Consider the following 16,008-nt stretch of genomic DNA (forward strand, 5'->3'; position numbering starts at 1 on the left):
GGCAATATATGGATACTGTATCATTATTGAGATATTAAACTGTATCCTGTCTTTTTGGATAACGTACCGTGATATACCATAAGTGTTGTTCTAGTTTTAGAGGCTGTAATACAGTAAAGTGATGTTATTTTTTTTTAACTTACCAGAGTGTTCGATTTCTTCCAATACTTGCCTTTACCCTCTTAGTCATTATGTTCTCATGAATGATGATTTTATCAAAAATGGAATTGTGATAATATTTGTTAAAGTACCAATATCAAACCTACATTATTGTCGCAATATTATTATCAAGGTATTTGGTCAAAAACACTTCTGTGATTCAATTTTATTTTGCCAAACTAGCATTTATGAAGCGCTTTTGAGGATTTAGAGGCATTTTGAGGTTTCAAAATATTGAAATATATATATATTGTGTGCCCTTACATCCTAAAAAAAAAAATGTCTTGATGTTATTTCAAGGCCATATAGCACAGCCGTCTGTAAAGCCATTTTTGGTTCCAGAGGCAGCCAATGATAATCTGATAAAATGCTTCCAATAATGTACTCAGTGATTAAATTGCATTGTGGGTAATGTAGTTGCTAGGTTTGAAAACTTTAAGCTCCTAAAACACGGTTGGACTAATTTTGGGGAGCTTGAAAACAAATTATCAAATTCCATTCAACCATCTTCCTCTTTAAAACCTTGTGTCTTCATTACGCAAAATGCAATTGAAAACCTGAGTGACATCTCTGGAGGCAATTCATCAGATTACACAGAGCTTTCTCCAGAACCACAAAAGGCTTTATACTACCATGATCACATATGCAGTACACATTTTATTGTGGAAAAGTGTGGAGTTACCCTTTAAATATGGCTGCTTCACTATGATATCATATGATTTAAAATTAGATAGTTCACTTTTAAAAAGGGGTAAAACTGTTTTACATGGGGATGAAATGGTTAGGGAGAGCTGTGCCCGGATCATGTTCAAAGCTAGGACGTCCTTGCAGGTGCGAACACAGGCTGACTTTGGCAGAGGGTCAAAGACTGCCTGTGTTAGCATGCTAGCTGTTCGTCCTGAACACAGACTGGCAGCTCTTTCTGCAAACTATCACTCAGCTCAGTGTCAAAACACATGCAACTGTCACCTCCATCCATTCATGCAGACTCACCAGAGAGGGCGTGGAGACGAACTTAGCACAGGCATACATTACGAAGGGACGTGGTGGTCAGGTCAACCAAAGGAGCTGGCGTTGATTCGGTGTGTACCGTCTGGAGAAAAGCATTCACGAAAGACAACAATACATACTCACAGTTAGCTGACTATGTTACCAGCTGGCTAAATGATAAAGTACAGAGTGTGCAAAGTTAACTGGACACATACAAGTAAGGTCAAGATTAGCTACACACCGAACAATGTCGCTAAAAAAAGCTAGTTGAAAAAGAAAATGAGCTGTGCTGCGCGCTGTGGTCACCAGAGCTACAAAGAGACAGAGTTACACAGAAGTGTAGCAGTTATATGTTAAATTCAGACGCAGTTTGTGACAGACGAGGTTAGCACTCACCGGTTTGTAGTAGAGGTCGAAGACGCGAGGGATGAGCGCATGCGCTGTATTACGTTAGGGGGTTGACTTCCGGTGTCCTGATGGGGACGCTACAGTCAGCACAGTATGTTCAAATGTTACTGTAAACACAAATATTCATGTTATTCACAATCCTCTAGAGACAGTTTGGACGAATGTTTGTAATGCTGACACACTCACAGCTATTTATGAATCCATTAGACTGCTACAAATGAAAGAAGCACCAATTTATTTGTCATACAGAAAGTCAGCAGCCCGAGTTATTAGGAATATTTAACTAAATATGAATATAAACTTTGTTAAATCACCATTTTTTTCTCTGTCTATAGGCACTCAAGTCATACTTGATTAAAAGTAAATTATATCATGTAAAAATAGTGCTTCCGGAGAAGTATCCGTATGTATCCGTTCTTAAATGTATCAAACATACTTTTGTCAATAAATGTAGCCTTAAGTAACAGTATGAGGAAAAGTAAAGCTGTAGATTTGTTTACATACAGTAAATATTGACTCCGATATTCAGCATTCTTCCTGATTGTCAGAGTCAGTGTTTTTCTTTTTTTCTTTTTTTTAAATCTAATTGCTGATAAAACTTGGTGGAGTAAAAGTAAAATATTTGACTGCAAAATGTAGTGAAGTGGAAGTTTAAAATAGCAGAAAAGGGAAATACTAATATACAGTAAAGGTACCTCAGAAAAAGGCTAAGTAAATATTATAATGATAATATTAATGATGATAAACTTTATTTATACTGCACCTTTAAAAACAGTTTACAATTTGCTTTGACAGTCAAGCAAAAGCAGGAAACTAAGGAAGACAAACACTTCACAGTCAACTCAAACAAGGAAGCCTAGACTGATTCCTCAGTTGACCAGGTTGATCACTGTTGGATATATTGGCCAATAAGTAATATGAAATTGCAGTACAGAAACGCCAAACTAGGTTTCAAAATAAATTTGAAACCCTTGACAAAGTTTCAGAGAGCACTGACAAAATGACACTGACAAGATTGTTGTTTATGTTTCGTGTTTAAAATTATTTTAAAAATTATATACCTATGTATCATCATCTGATATTTTTAAACTCCTAAACATCTATTTAACTATCATCCTCAGAAACCCAGTACTGTCACATTTTATAATCTACAGTATTTCCACTACATTGTATTTATCATGTTCATTAGGTGATTCCCCTTTGAGGAATCAGTTAAACTCTTGGCTCTGACTGAATGTGAACATTATCAGCTTTGAAGGGGCTTAGCTATCACATTCTGGTTATTTCAAGTGAGGTAGAAGGGCTGTGTATATGTACCACTGAGACGTTTTATATTATTGTACAAATGAAACACCAAAGCAATGCACATTCTGCAGTGCATTAAGGATACAAATCTTTAGATACCCGTCTACACCAGGGCCTGGCGGTATTTCTCCTGCTTCCCCCACTATCAGCTCGTCCTGCTGACATCCAAATCAGAATGTTGTCTTGGCACCAGTTCTCAGGTGAGTCACTTCAGAGATCATCAGGCCCGCCACCACCGTGTCATCAGCAAACTTGATGATGGTGGTCGAGTCACACAGTCATGGGAGTACAGCGGAGACATAGGCTATTTTTTTCTTGTCACAGAAAGTCCCCTTTAAACATGTATGATCTGTGGAGAAATCAAGCGATGTTTGACCAGAATATGATCTAATGTTTGGCTGGAAGTGTGTGATCACAATTGTCATACAGTGTGTATTACAATATTTACAAAGGCATTACTATAGGCTGTACTGAACCCACACTCCTCATGTGAATCTATAATGGGACTCCGCATATGGAAGCTTTTTCAAACACTGGATAAAAATGTAATTTAACACACACATCAGAGATATATGACCATGGGATATATCTGCTACATCTTTGCTGGATTCAAGTAGGCTGAATAGGAGATAAGACTGCAAATATTCATCATCGCTCAACAAAAAGAAATCTATTTTTTCTTTTAAATCAGATTTTCACAACTAGAGCAAAATCAATATTAAGTGAACTATTGGTTGTTGACAGGAGAAAAAAAAAACGTAAATATGAATTATGATAAGCAGATTTAGAAAAGAAATCTATCAAATGTCCTGATAACATGTCATAATATTTTTTGTCATTTTATTGTTAACCTTTTTTAATCTTAATTCATTTTTTCCACACATGGACATGTTAGACACGTACAGTACAGGCAATGAGTTCAAAAGGTTCAACTGTAACGTGAGGTATGACGCCACAAGGGGGCAGCAACACACCGACCAGAGTCTCTGACACAAACTGGAGGATGAAATTGTGCCTGAACAAACACATCGTGTTGCGGGTTAACCCCAGTGTGGGCGAAAAAAACGTGTCAAATGTGCAAGAACAATAACAAAATCACACGCTGGAGTGAAACAAAAGGAAACTGACACAAAGTCCTCTGAGCTCCACCGGGGAGGCATAACGACATTTGGCTGTTGGCATTTTTGTAGCAGCCTATTGAAATCATGGATCACAAACAGCAACCATGATGATGTATGGAGGTTATGCCTGTCATATGTGAGGAATTACTACTGCAAAACGCAGAACATTCTGGTTTGGTGGCATCAGGCTTTTCATCTCTCAGTCAGTGAGGAGGTGGGCGAGGAGGAGGAAGAGGAGGAGGAGGAGGAGGAAGCGAGGGATGCTTGAGAAATGAATGTCACCGTGTGTAGAATTTTTATGTGCTCATTTTCCTGCATTTTTCACTGCCATATTTAGACTGCCTTTGGCGCAATTGCACAAAAAAAAAAAAAAAAAAATCTATTTGAACGCCACAGACGACGGGATCAATAACACAAATACCTTTGTCTATTATCCAGACTCTGGCTCCCTTACATTAAAATCTCACGTTGTTGCATAATTGAAGCCTCCACCTTGCTATGAAGCTAAAAAGAAAACAACAAAAACAAAGATACTGATGACCAATTTAACCAAGACAAGTGATCACATGTCCACAAAAGCATCCGTCTGCGCGGTGCATTGCGCCCTGACACACCTTCACTTCTTGCATCATGTGGATATCCTTTCACTATCGCTAAATTTATCTCCGTGAATGAATATTAAATATTTATGTCCCTCCGGGCAGCTTTGAGTGGGCTTCCCCTCTTCAAGGATTCATCCCTGGCCGCCCCCTCAGAGGTAAGCTCTCCATTTGGCGAGGCGGAAGGGAGATTCCTCAGCTCTTCCAGTCACAAACCCCCTCCTCTGTATGATGTTACCGTTACGCACCACTATAATAAGCGGCGACGTGATATTCTGGGGCGAATCCCTGCCGACGTCACTCCCGGTTTCATATAAATAGGCCGAGCAGCGTCTGTCAACCAGACTCAAGCGAAACCGCGTTTTCGTCTCCAACAACTCTTCACACCGAGGATTATTGGATTACCTTCGTTGGATTTGTATTGCCAGCACCGAGTAAGTGTCTTTGATTACGTTTGGAAATGTTTGGCTTTCAGTTTTATTTGCCTCTTTTTGAGGCCAGTTGGATAAACATGCGGTCATGACGAGATTTCAGAAACCAGATGTTTTAAACTTAACAGCGTGACGTTAAAATATATCATCATCTTCCACTGCATCCCTAGACAGATTTTTTTTTTTTTTTTTTAAACCTGTACCTGTAAAGCCTTTTGAATTGTGAGTGAATGACGGCGCGCATTTACGCATGTCACATCTACCCCACAGCTCCTCGGTACAAGCACAATGACTCTGAACAAGGGTGACAAATTGCGGAACATGGACAAGAGGAGAGGGAGCATGCCTTTCCCCATGAATCTACCCAACCTACACCGGAGGAGCATGCCCGTGGACGACCGGGACCTGCGCGCCACGATGCCCCAGACGGGACAGACAGACGAGCTCTCCAACCTCCTGCGTTGCACGTCCTACTCCCCGAGCGAGCAGCACCGAGGCAGCTGCGCGTCCGACTCCTCCGACTCCGTCATCTCCACGGGCAGCGAGGCCGAGTCCCAGGTGTACAAGGTGGTTCTCCTCGGGGAGCACGGAGTCGGCAAGTCCAGCCTGGCGCGCGTCTTCGGGGGAGTTGAGGATGCTGGTCACGACTGCGATGAAGCAGGTGAGTGGTGATGCTGGGGATGAGTCACCAACCCCTACCCACCCCCCCTACACACACACACACACACACACACACACACACACTCAAGATGTCCATTGTCTGAGAAGATGCATGTGATAATTAGGACTGTCAGGGGTTAATTTGATTCATTCCAAACACAATACACATGACGTATTACCATGGTTGGAGACACAAGATTCAATGAATGAATTACAGAACATCCAACATTTTTGGACCAGATACTCAAGCGTGAAAACACATTTAAGAATAACGAAAATGTGGATTTCTGTTTGGTAAACTGTTTCACTGTGAGGAAAGGTAAGGAAAAAGTTTAGCTGATAGAATAGAGGTGTATTTATTTCTGCACGCAGGGCTGTAGATGCATTGATTATTGCTATTTCCATCTGCAGCGAGGCACCAGCTCTGCCCTCAGTAGTACAGCTGTCAGACAATATAAAAAAGGCCGGGGATGGCTTGATCACAGGCTGTGATCAACTTTCTGCCTCGAAAGAGGGAGAAAAAAAAAGGTGCTAAAACCAGTGCGAAGAAAAGCAGGAACACACACTGACAACAAACACGACTGCTCCTTTCTGTCAGTGTGTAACACGATGTCTCTTTTTTTCTCTCCCGTCAGGAAACACTTATGACAGATCTATCGTTGTGGACGAAGAAGAGGCATCCATCTTGCTGTATGACATCTGGGAACAGGTGAGTTATATATTATTGATGTTTTGTCCATTTGCATTGATTCGTGGATATTACATTAAGATGGGATCAGCCGTGTATGATGCTAATCTCGGTTTCTGTTTCTTCCTCCTGAAGGATAACAGCCAGTGGCTAAAGGAGCAGTGCATGAGGATGGGAGACGCTTACATCATCGTGTACTCAGTGACAGACAAATCGAGCTTCGAGAAGGCGTCAGAGCTGCGGATTCAGCTGCGCCGGGCCAGACAGTCAGAGAATATTCCCATAATCCTTGTGGGCAACAAGAGCGACCTGGTGCGGTCCAGAGAGGTGTCTGTAGATGGTGAGTCGGTTTGATTAACTCCCTTTTTACCTTAAATATCATATTCAACATTCAAAGCTGCTCTTGAGGCTTTTCATGATCAAATTTGCCAGAAGTGATTGAGCTTAACTGTCACTGGTGAGGTCAGCCCACATTTCTCACTTAACTGCTCTGGTTCAGGCACTACTGCAAACTAAAGCTACCTGCCAGAGTTTATTGTAGTTTCTGCCTTAATGTCTTCTTAATGTACTAAACGTCCTCTCTCCACCTGTTCCTTCTTTGCAGAGGGAAGTGCCTGCGCAGTGGTCTTCGACTGCAAGTTCATCGAGACATCCGCCTCCCTTCATCACAACGTGCAGGACCTCTTCGAAGGCATCGTCAGACAGATCCGCCTGAGGAAAGACAGCAAGGAGGAGAACGCACGGCGCATGGCCAACTGCAGGCGCAGGGAGAGCATCGGCAAGAAGGCCAAGCGGTTCCTGGGCCGCATGGTCGCACGCAAGAACAAGAAGATGGCTTTCAGGCAGAAGTCAAAGTCCTGCCACGACCTCACTGTTCTCTGAGGAGGACCAGACGGGACAGACGGACACTTTTCTCTTTGGCCTCTGAAGACCAGACGCTGTGTGTGTTTTAACACTAACCCTAAAGGACTAATAGAGCTGTACAGATATATATTTTTATTTTTCAGACACCAACCAAAAGCAAAGAAGGGACTCGATTAATGAAAATGATATCATTATCACGATATTGGTGATAACCTGCATGAAGCTTTGCGAACATTTATTCTGTTTCATTTTTCTTTTCTTTTTGTTTGTTCGCCTTAAACATGTTGCTGTCATAATATGATCAGTATGTATGAAAAATCCACAAAGGCTTGTTGTGTCTAATGAGTTGCGAAGATTGCCTTGTTGTTGGGTTAATGTGATGCTCCTTTACTGGAGGGGATCGATGTATATATTGACCGATGCTAAATGCAACATACATCTCATTATCCTAAAAGATACAGGATCACAGTTCTAGGCCATCTGGACTCATATTTACTTGAAACGCGGTACGCAGGTTCGTGCTTCGGCCAAGTTACTGAGGACAAAGAAGAGAGAGAAAACTTCTGTTATTCTATGTTGTTCCATGACATTGAATTCAGGTTGTGAATGTATGAGTAATGCAATAAGTTATATTATTCTTGTGAACCTTGACATCATGTGGAAATTCTTTGTTTACGTTGATTTCCTTTTTTTAAAAAATAAAATGCAAAAAGTCAAATCGTAAAACCTTCTCTGTCTTTCTCTCCGAAGCAAAGTGTTCAGCTGAACGCAAGTAGGTGTTTTATTTACATCCTCGTGAATATTCATGCGATCGTATCAGTGGAATGGAACCTCGCCGGCCATTGGTTTTGTACAGGAAGGAAACAAGGTAGTTAGGCATGTTTATCTGACGGTGTTAACCATTAATCCACTGGAGGAGTACAAGTACGCAATTTTTCCACCCAATTTAAACTCCTCTCACGGCTCTTGGAGGGAGCACACACACCATTTGGCTGAGGTAAGACACAAAACGTTCTTTGAATTGGTTTTGCTACTTGACTCGCAAAGCTTTTTTGTGCCATATTTTATAAAAGTTGTCAACGGCATTTGTTAAGCGACAGTTTTGATCCACAGTTTGATTTTTGTGGTTTAGGGGCTTAAATAGGTTTTAAGGAGTTTATACAGCATTTATGTTACCGATAGGCTTTGATTTGGAATTTGACCAAACAAGCAGCTGCATCTTAAATATACTGGACAAACATTAAAGGAGCACTATGCAGCTTTGGGGAAGAAGCCTGCGTTTTCGTGACTGAATAAACGGAATATACAAACTGACCTTAAAGGACAACACAATTTCATACTGTTTTACTTATATGTGGCGGACCCTGCCACAGTTCTAGCTTCAAACAGTGTTCTGAGGACCTGATTTTCCTCTGAGATCAGCTCGTCTATTCAGTTATGGAAAAATAGTATAATATTTGTGGGTTTGTATTGAATTCTGAGTTTGCATTCCTTGTCCAAAACTACATAGTCTTTCCATATAACTTCAATCTAGAGAGGTTTTACCTTTTGTGCTACAGACTGCAGTGATGTTGCTTTAAATGGCTTTGTTGGTGGTTACGCATTTAAACTCCGACAAGTAAAACTGTGAAATATGTGTTGTATAAAGACCTCCACTGTGGTGAATCAGTAACAGGACAGAAATTGTGTTGATTGTTGGGCTGAGGCCATGTGATTTAAAATGCTGTGAATGTGCCACATCTACAGGACCTCATGGCTGACAGAGGCGATACACCAATGCTCATCACAGCTCTCCTTGTAAGACGTCCTTTTCTTTAAAACTGCTAAGCTAAGTTTATGAACAGCATTAACAATGCCACTGAGTCACACCTAATATCTCATACACAGTTGGCGATACCTTACTCGTTTGCACCATGCTCTGGGGCAGATGTTTTAATCGGTGTCCCTGAAAACTACAATGGCATTTTCCCATGGTATCTCGCCAAGGTAAGGCGTTTCAGCTTACTTCTATTTACCGAATGAATGTTCTTCTTGTGCTCAGTAAAGAAGAAATTAGATGTGTAATTCTTATAATCCTGCACTGTTTTTCTAAATATGACCCGAGAGCACATATGTGTATTACTTTGGCAAAAGTGAAAGTCGGCCATACACTGAAGGATCTGACAAAGTGACTTAACTAAAGAGAAACTGAGGCAACCGATTACCTCAAAATAGTGAAGTACGATAAAACTATTAATTTGAAGTTGATAAACCTTTTTAGCTCAGCACTTGATAATTCTGAGGTGATCAGTTTCCTTACTCTTTTAAAGTAAAGTCAACTTTGTACAAATGTACAATGTATGAATAGTACCTGTGTACAGGTCTTAAAGTATCTGACATTAAATATAAGTATATAGGTTAATAAAACACATATTTAAATACTGTAGAGACTATTACTTCGAAGTTATTAAAACGTTTTATTACTCATGCAACTTAAATTTAATAATCTTCTTTACTTCAATCAGTGTCCTTTTTGTAAACAAAAAGCAAAACATTTATTCAAATACTGTATGAATTCTGAAAAAGGTTAGGGGTTAGCAGGCAACTAAAGTTGTCAACTAAATGTAATGAGTAAAAGGTACAATATTTGCCTTCAAATAGTGGAGTGGAAGCATAACGTAACAGAATATGGAAATACTCAAGTAGTGTACCTCCAAATTGTTGGCTACTTAAGGACAGTACTTGAGTAAATATGCTTAGTTACAATCCATCACTGGTTGACAGCAACTCTGCAACAAAAAACTTCTGGAACTGTTGACTAAAATCTGATGTGTTCCATATTAAAATCGATTCAATGCAAAGTCCACTGAGGAGTTCTCAACACTGACTTACTACATTTCTCAAAGATTAAACCAGGTACATAAAAACATCTCCTCTTGAACCTGTTCGTCTTTAAGTAATATGTAGAAAAAGACCACAATTGCTCCATAGCCAGAAAAAAAGGTAGATAATGAGCCTGTCTCTTTTTTTATCCCCTTTCCAATTTTCACTTAAGATGGAAGATGTATGAACGTGCTGGCGTCATCTGAAGACTGTAATTGAAGTATTCACAAGGCTTTTTATGCATCAGCCTCTGCATTCAGTTCAGTTAGGTGGCAGGCGGGCTGTTGTATTCATACACGCCACTCAGACGTCCTCTGGGTGTAACAGCATGAGTATCTGGCACTTTAATTGGTCATATTGTGACGTCAGCACATCTTGCATGACACACAGCCATATTTTCAGTCTTTGTGTTGAAATGAGTGCCATTCACACTCTTCAAACCGCCCGTTAATGGCCAGAATGGGCAAGTTGGATAATAACCCCACTTTGTGTTGTGAATAGAGGGGGCGTAATTATCGCTCCAGATTTGTTCAAGGTAAAAGCTCTTGAATGATGAAAATCTGCTCATCAGAGAGGGCCGCACTTGTCAAGTTCTTTGAATGATCTATCTTCCAAACCTTACAAAGTACAAAAGCACTGCAACTGTTTTTAATCATCTGACAGGCTACTGTGAGGGACCCAGACACAGCGCTGGCTCTAAACATTTTCTGCAAAATATTTCAAAAGTGTATGATTCTTTTAACACTAATTTGGTTAGTAGACAAGTTGAATGACAGCATACTTCTCCACCTTCCTACCCTGTCTGTGTGCCCCAAGCCCCTTTATTTCCACAGCACTAAACCTTTCAAAACAATTATATAAATCATAAATTGCTGAATTATCTACATTACTTTATTAACAGCTGGGCACTGTGGATTTTAGCTAACTTTATTTGAACTGCAATAAGTAGTGGATCTGTTAGGGACTATTTTCAGGAATAATACACAGTTAGCCTGCTAGCAAGTATGTTAAGTCCCACTCCGGCCAGTGTTCCTTTCCTGTTCAACGGTTAACGTTCTCTCTCAAACAAAGAAAAGGGACGTGATTAATAGTTGGACGTAAACGATTACCATCGCAACCAGACTGCTGTTCTCGCAAGATCAAGATCATTAGCATAGATAGCAATGGTATGGTAGCTTTGAAAAAAAATAGCTTGGATATTAGCAGGGATAGCAATAGCTGTCACTCAAACATAAACTGCTGAGGAGTTGAACTGCACACCATCCTCTTGTGAGCCTGTAGGATGACCTTTGACCCCAAGATTCTACTTAAGTCAAACGTCGCTATTCCATTTTAGCCAAAGCTTACTTTTTTTTTAAGCTTGAGCACAACATTTATTTTAGTTATTTGTAAAAAGAAATATATATATATGTATTTATGGCCAACTTTGCAGCTCATCAACATTTTCAGAAAATAGGGCTTCAAAGCATCACAATCTCTATGTATGTTTAATTATTCAATTAATGCTTTTGGTCTTTTCAAGTGGTTTATTGACAGTAAGAAATGTATGAAATATCACCAGACCTACCTGTTCAAGCATGTAGAGATCAACTGCAGCGAGGATGGGTGCATGTATTATTGCGTCTCTTCTCTTCTGTGTCAACATCTCAGCACACAGTTTCATTTTGAACATGACCAGAAAACTACAACCAGAGATGGCCTCATCAGGCTTAATTTACTGGGATTCGTTAACGTTTCAAGTCATTTCTTTCTCTAGTCTCAATTGGACGTCCTTTTGAAGTACAGATTGAAATGACATCACAGATGGCTGCAGAGACTGCCCTGCTGCTCCACTCCTCCACTTTATTGTTTGTGCACATGGCTCGGTTTGAACAGGAACACAAACTGATGTTTTATTAATTTTCTTCTGTTTTCTACAGCTCCAAAGCCTGCCAGTTAATTACAGTGACCTGGTGGTAACAGGGGATGATGAGGGGATATTTGGAGTCGACGCTCAGTTTCTGTATGCACTGAAACCACTTGACCGAGAGAAACAGCCATCTTACTCTCTGCAGGTATCAAATCACTTTTTAGCTTATTAACTCATTCAGTGCTCTCATTTGATTATCATATGAGGTTTGTGTGCTTAGGTTAAAAAATGCAAGAAGAAATAATCACTCTTTAGGTTCTCGTGTGTGTGTTACTTACAGATTGTGTTTGTGTGTATGCACGTGCTGTAGGTGTCCTTCAGAACATCAGTTCACCGGCAGAGCTTCACCGTCGAAGTGTGTGTCATCGACAAGAATGATAATGTGCCCACTTTCATAGAGGAGAGCATGAGAGGCAGCGTGCAGCTCGGGCTTCTCAAAGGTATGAGAACCTTGGGTGCTGATGTCACTGTGTTGCACAACCATTCTCAGTCTGGGTCACTTTTGTCCCTGCTGCTGAATGGAATAGAAAAACTCTATTTTTGTCCAATGTGTCCCTGAAAACCAACCTCTGTATCAATAGAATTATTGCTGTAGTAAACTGGATCAGGTGTATTTTTGATTACACACACACACGCACACACACACACACACAGACACACACACACACACACACACACACACACACACACACACACACACACACAGACTGTAAACGTTCAGAAGCAAAGATTCAAGAATTTTTTTTTTTAAGGAATGACTATCCACTCATGGGTTCCAATGTAGTTTTACATATACAAAACCAAACACATAGGCTTCTTCAAATGCTTCTTTATCTTTCGGCCTCTGGATTGGTCCAGCCCATGTTCTACCCTTTTCTGTATAAACTGATGAAGCCGTTTATAGCGGGGCAGAGAGATGTCTGTGAAACAGAGAGTAACCTTTTGGCTCTGCACCACCTGTGTCTCAGGGATCCCATTCATGCAGGTGGGGGCGCTGGATCGCGATGAACGTAACAGCCTCCACGCAGAGCTACGCTTCAGCCTGATGGAACAGACACCCAGGATTCCCTCCAGCCAGATGTTCTTCATCGACTCTATCACCGGAGAGGTCTCCCTCACTGAGGAAGGTCAGTCTCAGCTAGTGACTGTAGGGAAAGAAAGAAGTTAATGTTGTATTTTGTTCTCTTTTCAGTAGCTCACTATATGCAGGGGTCAACGACAGGACGGCACCTCTTACACAAGGACACACAGAGTACTCCAGTCTGGGGTTAACTCCTATTACTATTCTTTTCATACACTGTTAAATGCATTCAAAAGCCCTGTTTTCATATCCCATTTGTTTCCACAAATGTTGCAACAAAGGATATTCATTCACTTCATTCCATTAGCATTTTGCGGGTACTGTATATTGACATCATCCAATAAGTAACAAGAAGAAACTACAGTACAAAACGATATGTTTGTGGAGGTTTAGAATCAGGGTTGCCATTATATACGGAAGCTTTTCTTTAGAGAGAACTGATGGAAAAAAATAAGAAGTAAAGTAAACGTTGATTGCACAGTGTAATAGCAAAAGAAACATGACAACATCTGCATTTAGATTTGTCCCCTATAAACCTTGCTTTCACAACAGCACTGCGGTTTTGTCTGTCCCCGGGCATGAAATCTCCGGGGAAAATAAATGCTGGCAGCCAGTTCTATTATCCATTAGTTCCATTATCTAAATATAAAGCAAGGAACCGCTGACTGTTTGTATGTTTGGTAGTAGCAAATCAAGAACCGTTCACCCAATCAACTTCACACTTGGCCGATTTGTTTCTGAGGACTTATGGAAGTCTAGTGTAGAAATTGGTACAATTTGGACTCACACAGTTTGTTATATTGGCTCTTGAATGAACAGTGAACACTGTGTGGCTTCAGCGCTCTGGGTTCATGGCTCTGCAGACTGAGGCTGTGCCTACGTGTGATCCCAATCTCGTGATTTCATGGCGAAGCAGACGTAAACAAAATGAAGATAGCGTGGTGCACCAACTTTGCACCAAAATGATTTTGAAACGGTAACAATCCAGTTGTCTTTGTGTGTATATCAGCCGATATATCATTATCAAACAAAAAAGGTTAAATAACACACCTTGGAGAAATTAAACATGATATATTTCAGACTAACATTTACATTGTTAGGTTCAGATGGACTTGCTGCATGGAACTAGATGTAAATAATGTATTAAGATCTGACACAAAAGTGAGGCATTATAGGCATACAGACATTCACATCCTGTACACTGACACACACATACTTATAGCAGACACAGTGCTGTATGCTGGTGCTATCTCTGTAGCTTGGTATTTCCCTTTGTTACGGCTCAGCAGCAGCTGGGTGACTTTCATGCTTACTGTTCCTACCGACCCACACTGCTGCCGCTGGTTCCAACAAGGCAGTGAAAATTGACAATTACCGCTTCAATTTACTACTTTATTTTCAGGCTAGCTGTAACTGATGGCTATGATTACCTTTCTAGTGGGTTGTTTATGTCATTTCCTTTCTGTTTTAGCAAGAAGTTGAAAACTGAGTGATAAATACAGCACTCAGCAGGCTTCGGAAAGTAAAATTGAGCAGGCAGTGTTTGTAATGTCTTATCTGAGGGAAAATAAAGTTCATTATGTTCCATAAGCCATCACATAATTATGTGTTTATATGTACTTTTTTGTACATGCTTGAAAGTGTTATTTTAGCACAGTTATTTTAGTTATATTTAGTTATTTTATGACTTATATGCATTGCAAACAAACAGAATCATGTCATAAAACACAGAACAAACAATAATGTGTCATCTGTCCCTCTGTGACCATCAGGAGCGTCCGCTTTGGACCCGGAGATGTGCGGCCGTTACAAGCTCTCAGTGATGGTGAGGGACATGGCCGGAAAGGCAGACGCTTTCTTCACCAGCGGCATCGTTACTGTTGAGGTGACTGGAAACACCTGGGCATCACCCGACCCTGTACGACTTCAGGAGAATCTCCCAGGCCCGTATCCGATTCCCATCTCACAGGTGAGGCAGTACAGAAAATGCACACATAAAGTGCACATTAAAGGAGACGTAATGTGCTTTTTTAGTTTTTTCCCTTCCTTCAGTGTCTCATAAAGATTCTTGTTTATGTAAAAGATCTTGAAAGTTAAAAAGCCCAAAGTCTGCAACACAGCCTACGAAATGCCTTGTCAGTTTAATTCTGTGACTTTGTGAAATCACACTAAGTAGCCATGTCACACATAATTTATGCCTTTATTTAAAGTAGATTTAAAGCTAACTGGAAGCTGATAACAGGACAGAGCCGATCAGGGACATGGTTAGAGACACTGGCTCAGGCATGTGTGAGCTGACCAATCAGAGCAGACTTGGTATTCAGGAGGGAGGGCCTTAAATGGACAGGAGCGTTTTAAGATGGAGGGGGAATACAGTGCTGCTGATGTGTCGTTTGAGCATAGAAGCAGGTAAACCTATTCTAGTCGTAACCCAAAATAAAATAATGAACTTGACGATCAGCATAATATGTCTCCTTTAAAACCACTTAACTTATTTGATTTTTAATTTTTTTATGATAAATCATGAAAACAAATCAGGCTAAGTGTTGACTTCATTGTTAAATTCCAGCTGTGAACAAATGCGTCATATTACAGTAAAACAAACTGTCAATAGCCCGGACTGAGTAAAGTGGCATTATGTTGCCAGTTGCTGTTTTTAGTGCCTCTTGGGTCCTCCTAAGTGACCAAATACTGAATTATTGATGCTGTTCAAATGCCATGGATCCTTTCAGGCTACCTCCTGACTGACTCACTTTAACTGCAATAATCACGCACTCTCCCATCCACGCACCACCACCTCTGCCAATCTAAGGGGTATTATACAAAAGTCCACCTTTAAATACACGTTGTGTACATTATATTAATCAAAGTGTACTACTCAGGATAAATATGTGAATATGTTTACGTCACAGAGGGAAAATAATGCTTCAC

The 16,008-nt window shown here is 40.5% G+C and overlaps 3 protein-coding genes across 5 annotated transcripts in view; 2 read left to right on the top strand and 1 right to left on the bottom strand.

Annotated features, from left to right (window-relative positions):
- LOC115580861 (ATP synthase F(0) complex subunit C3, mitochondrial-like) overlaps positions 1-1,664 on the bottom strand; it is a 4,029-nt gene extending 2,365 nt beyond the window's left edge. The window contains exons 1-2 of one of the 3 annotated variants that reach the window (XM_030415573.1): positions 1,546-1,664; positions 1,153-1,252 (exon numbers count right to left, since the gene is read on the bottom strand). In XM_030415573.1, coding sequence (XP_030271433.1) covers positions 1,153-1,191 — 39 coding nt within the window. In that variant the 5' untranslated portion in view covers positions 1,192-1,252; positions 1,546-1,664. Of the gene's footprint in view, positions 1-1,152; positions 1,253-1,364 lie in introns of all 3 variants that reach the window. The other 2 variants (XM_030415574.1, XM_030415575.1) reach the window with 2 other exon arrangements.
- A 3,226-nt stretch (positions 1,665-4,890) lies between these two features.
- Positions 4,891-7,459, top strand: rrad (Ras-related associated with diabetes). Its single transcript, XM_030413445.1, has 5 exons — positions 4,891-5,016; positions 5,284-5,674; positions 6,309-6,382; positions 6,497-6,701; positions 6,966-7,459. Exons 2-5 carry the CDS (start codon positions 5,302-5,304, stop codon positions 7,241-7,243), a joined length of 930 nt encoding a protein of 309 aa, XP_030269305.1. The 5' UTR covers positions 4,891-5,016; positions 5,284-5,301; the 3' UTR covers positions 7,244-7,459.
- Positions 7,460-8,191: 732 nt separating this feature from the next.
- The window catches only part of cdh16 (cadherin 16, KSP-cadherin), a 30,560-nt gene continuing 22,743 nt past the window's right edge, over positions 8,192-16,008 (top strand). The window contains exons 1-7 of the mRNA XM_030413749.1: positions 8,192-8,222; positions 8,972-9,022; positions 9,113-9,211; positions 12,007-12,141; positions 12,307-12,436; positions 12,965-13,123; positions 14,850-15,046. Coding sequence (XP_030269609.1) covers positions 8,978-9,022; positions 9,113-9,211; positions 12,007-12,141; positions 12,307-12,436; positions 12,965-13,123; positions 14,850-15,046 — 765 coding nt within the window. The 5' untranslated portion in view covers positions 8,192-8,222; positions 8,972-8,977. The remainder of the gene's footprint in view (positions 8,223-8,971; positions 9,023-9,112; positions 9,212-12,006; positions 12,142-12,306; positions 12,437-12,964; positions 13,124-14,849; positions 15,047-16,008) is intronic.

This window comes from Sparus aurata, chromosome 4 (assembly GCF_900880675.1).
Source record: "Sparus aurata chromosome 4, fSpaAur1.1, whole genome shotgun sequence".
Lineage (NCBI taxonomy): Eukaryota > Metazoa > Chordata > Actinopteri > Spariformes > Sparidae > Sparus > Sparus aurata.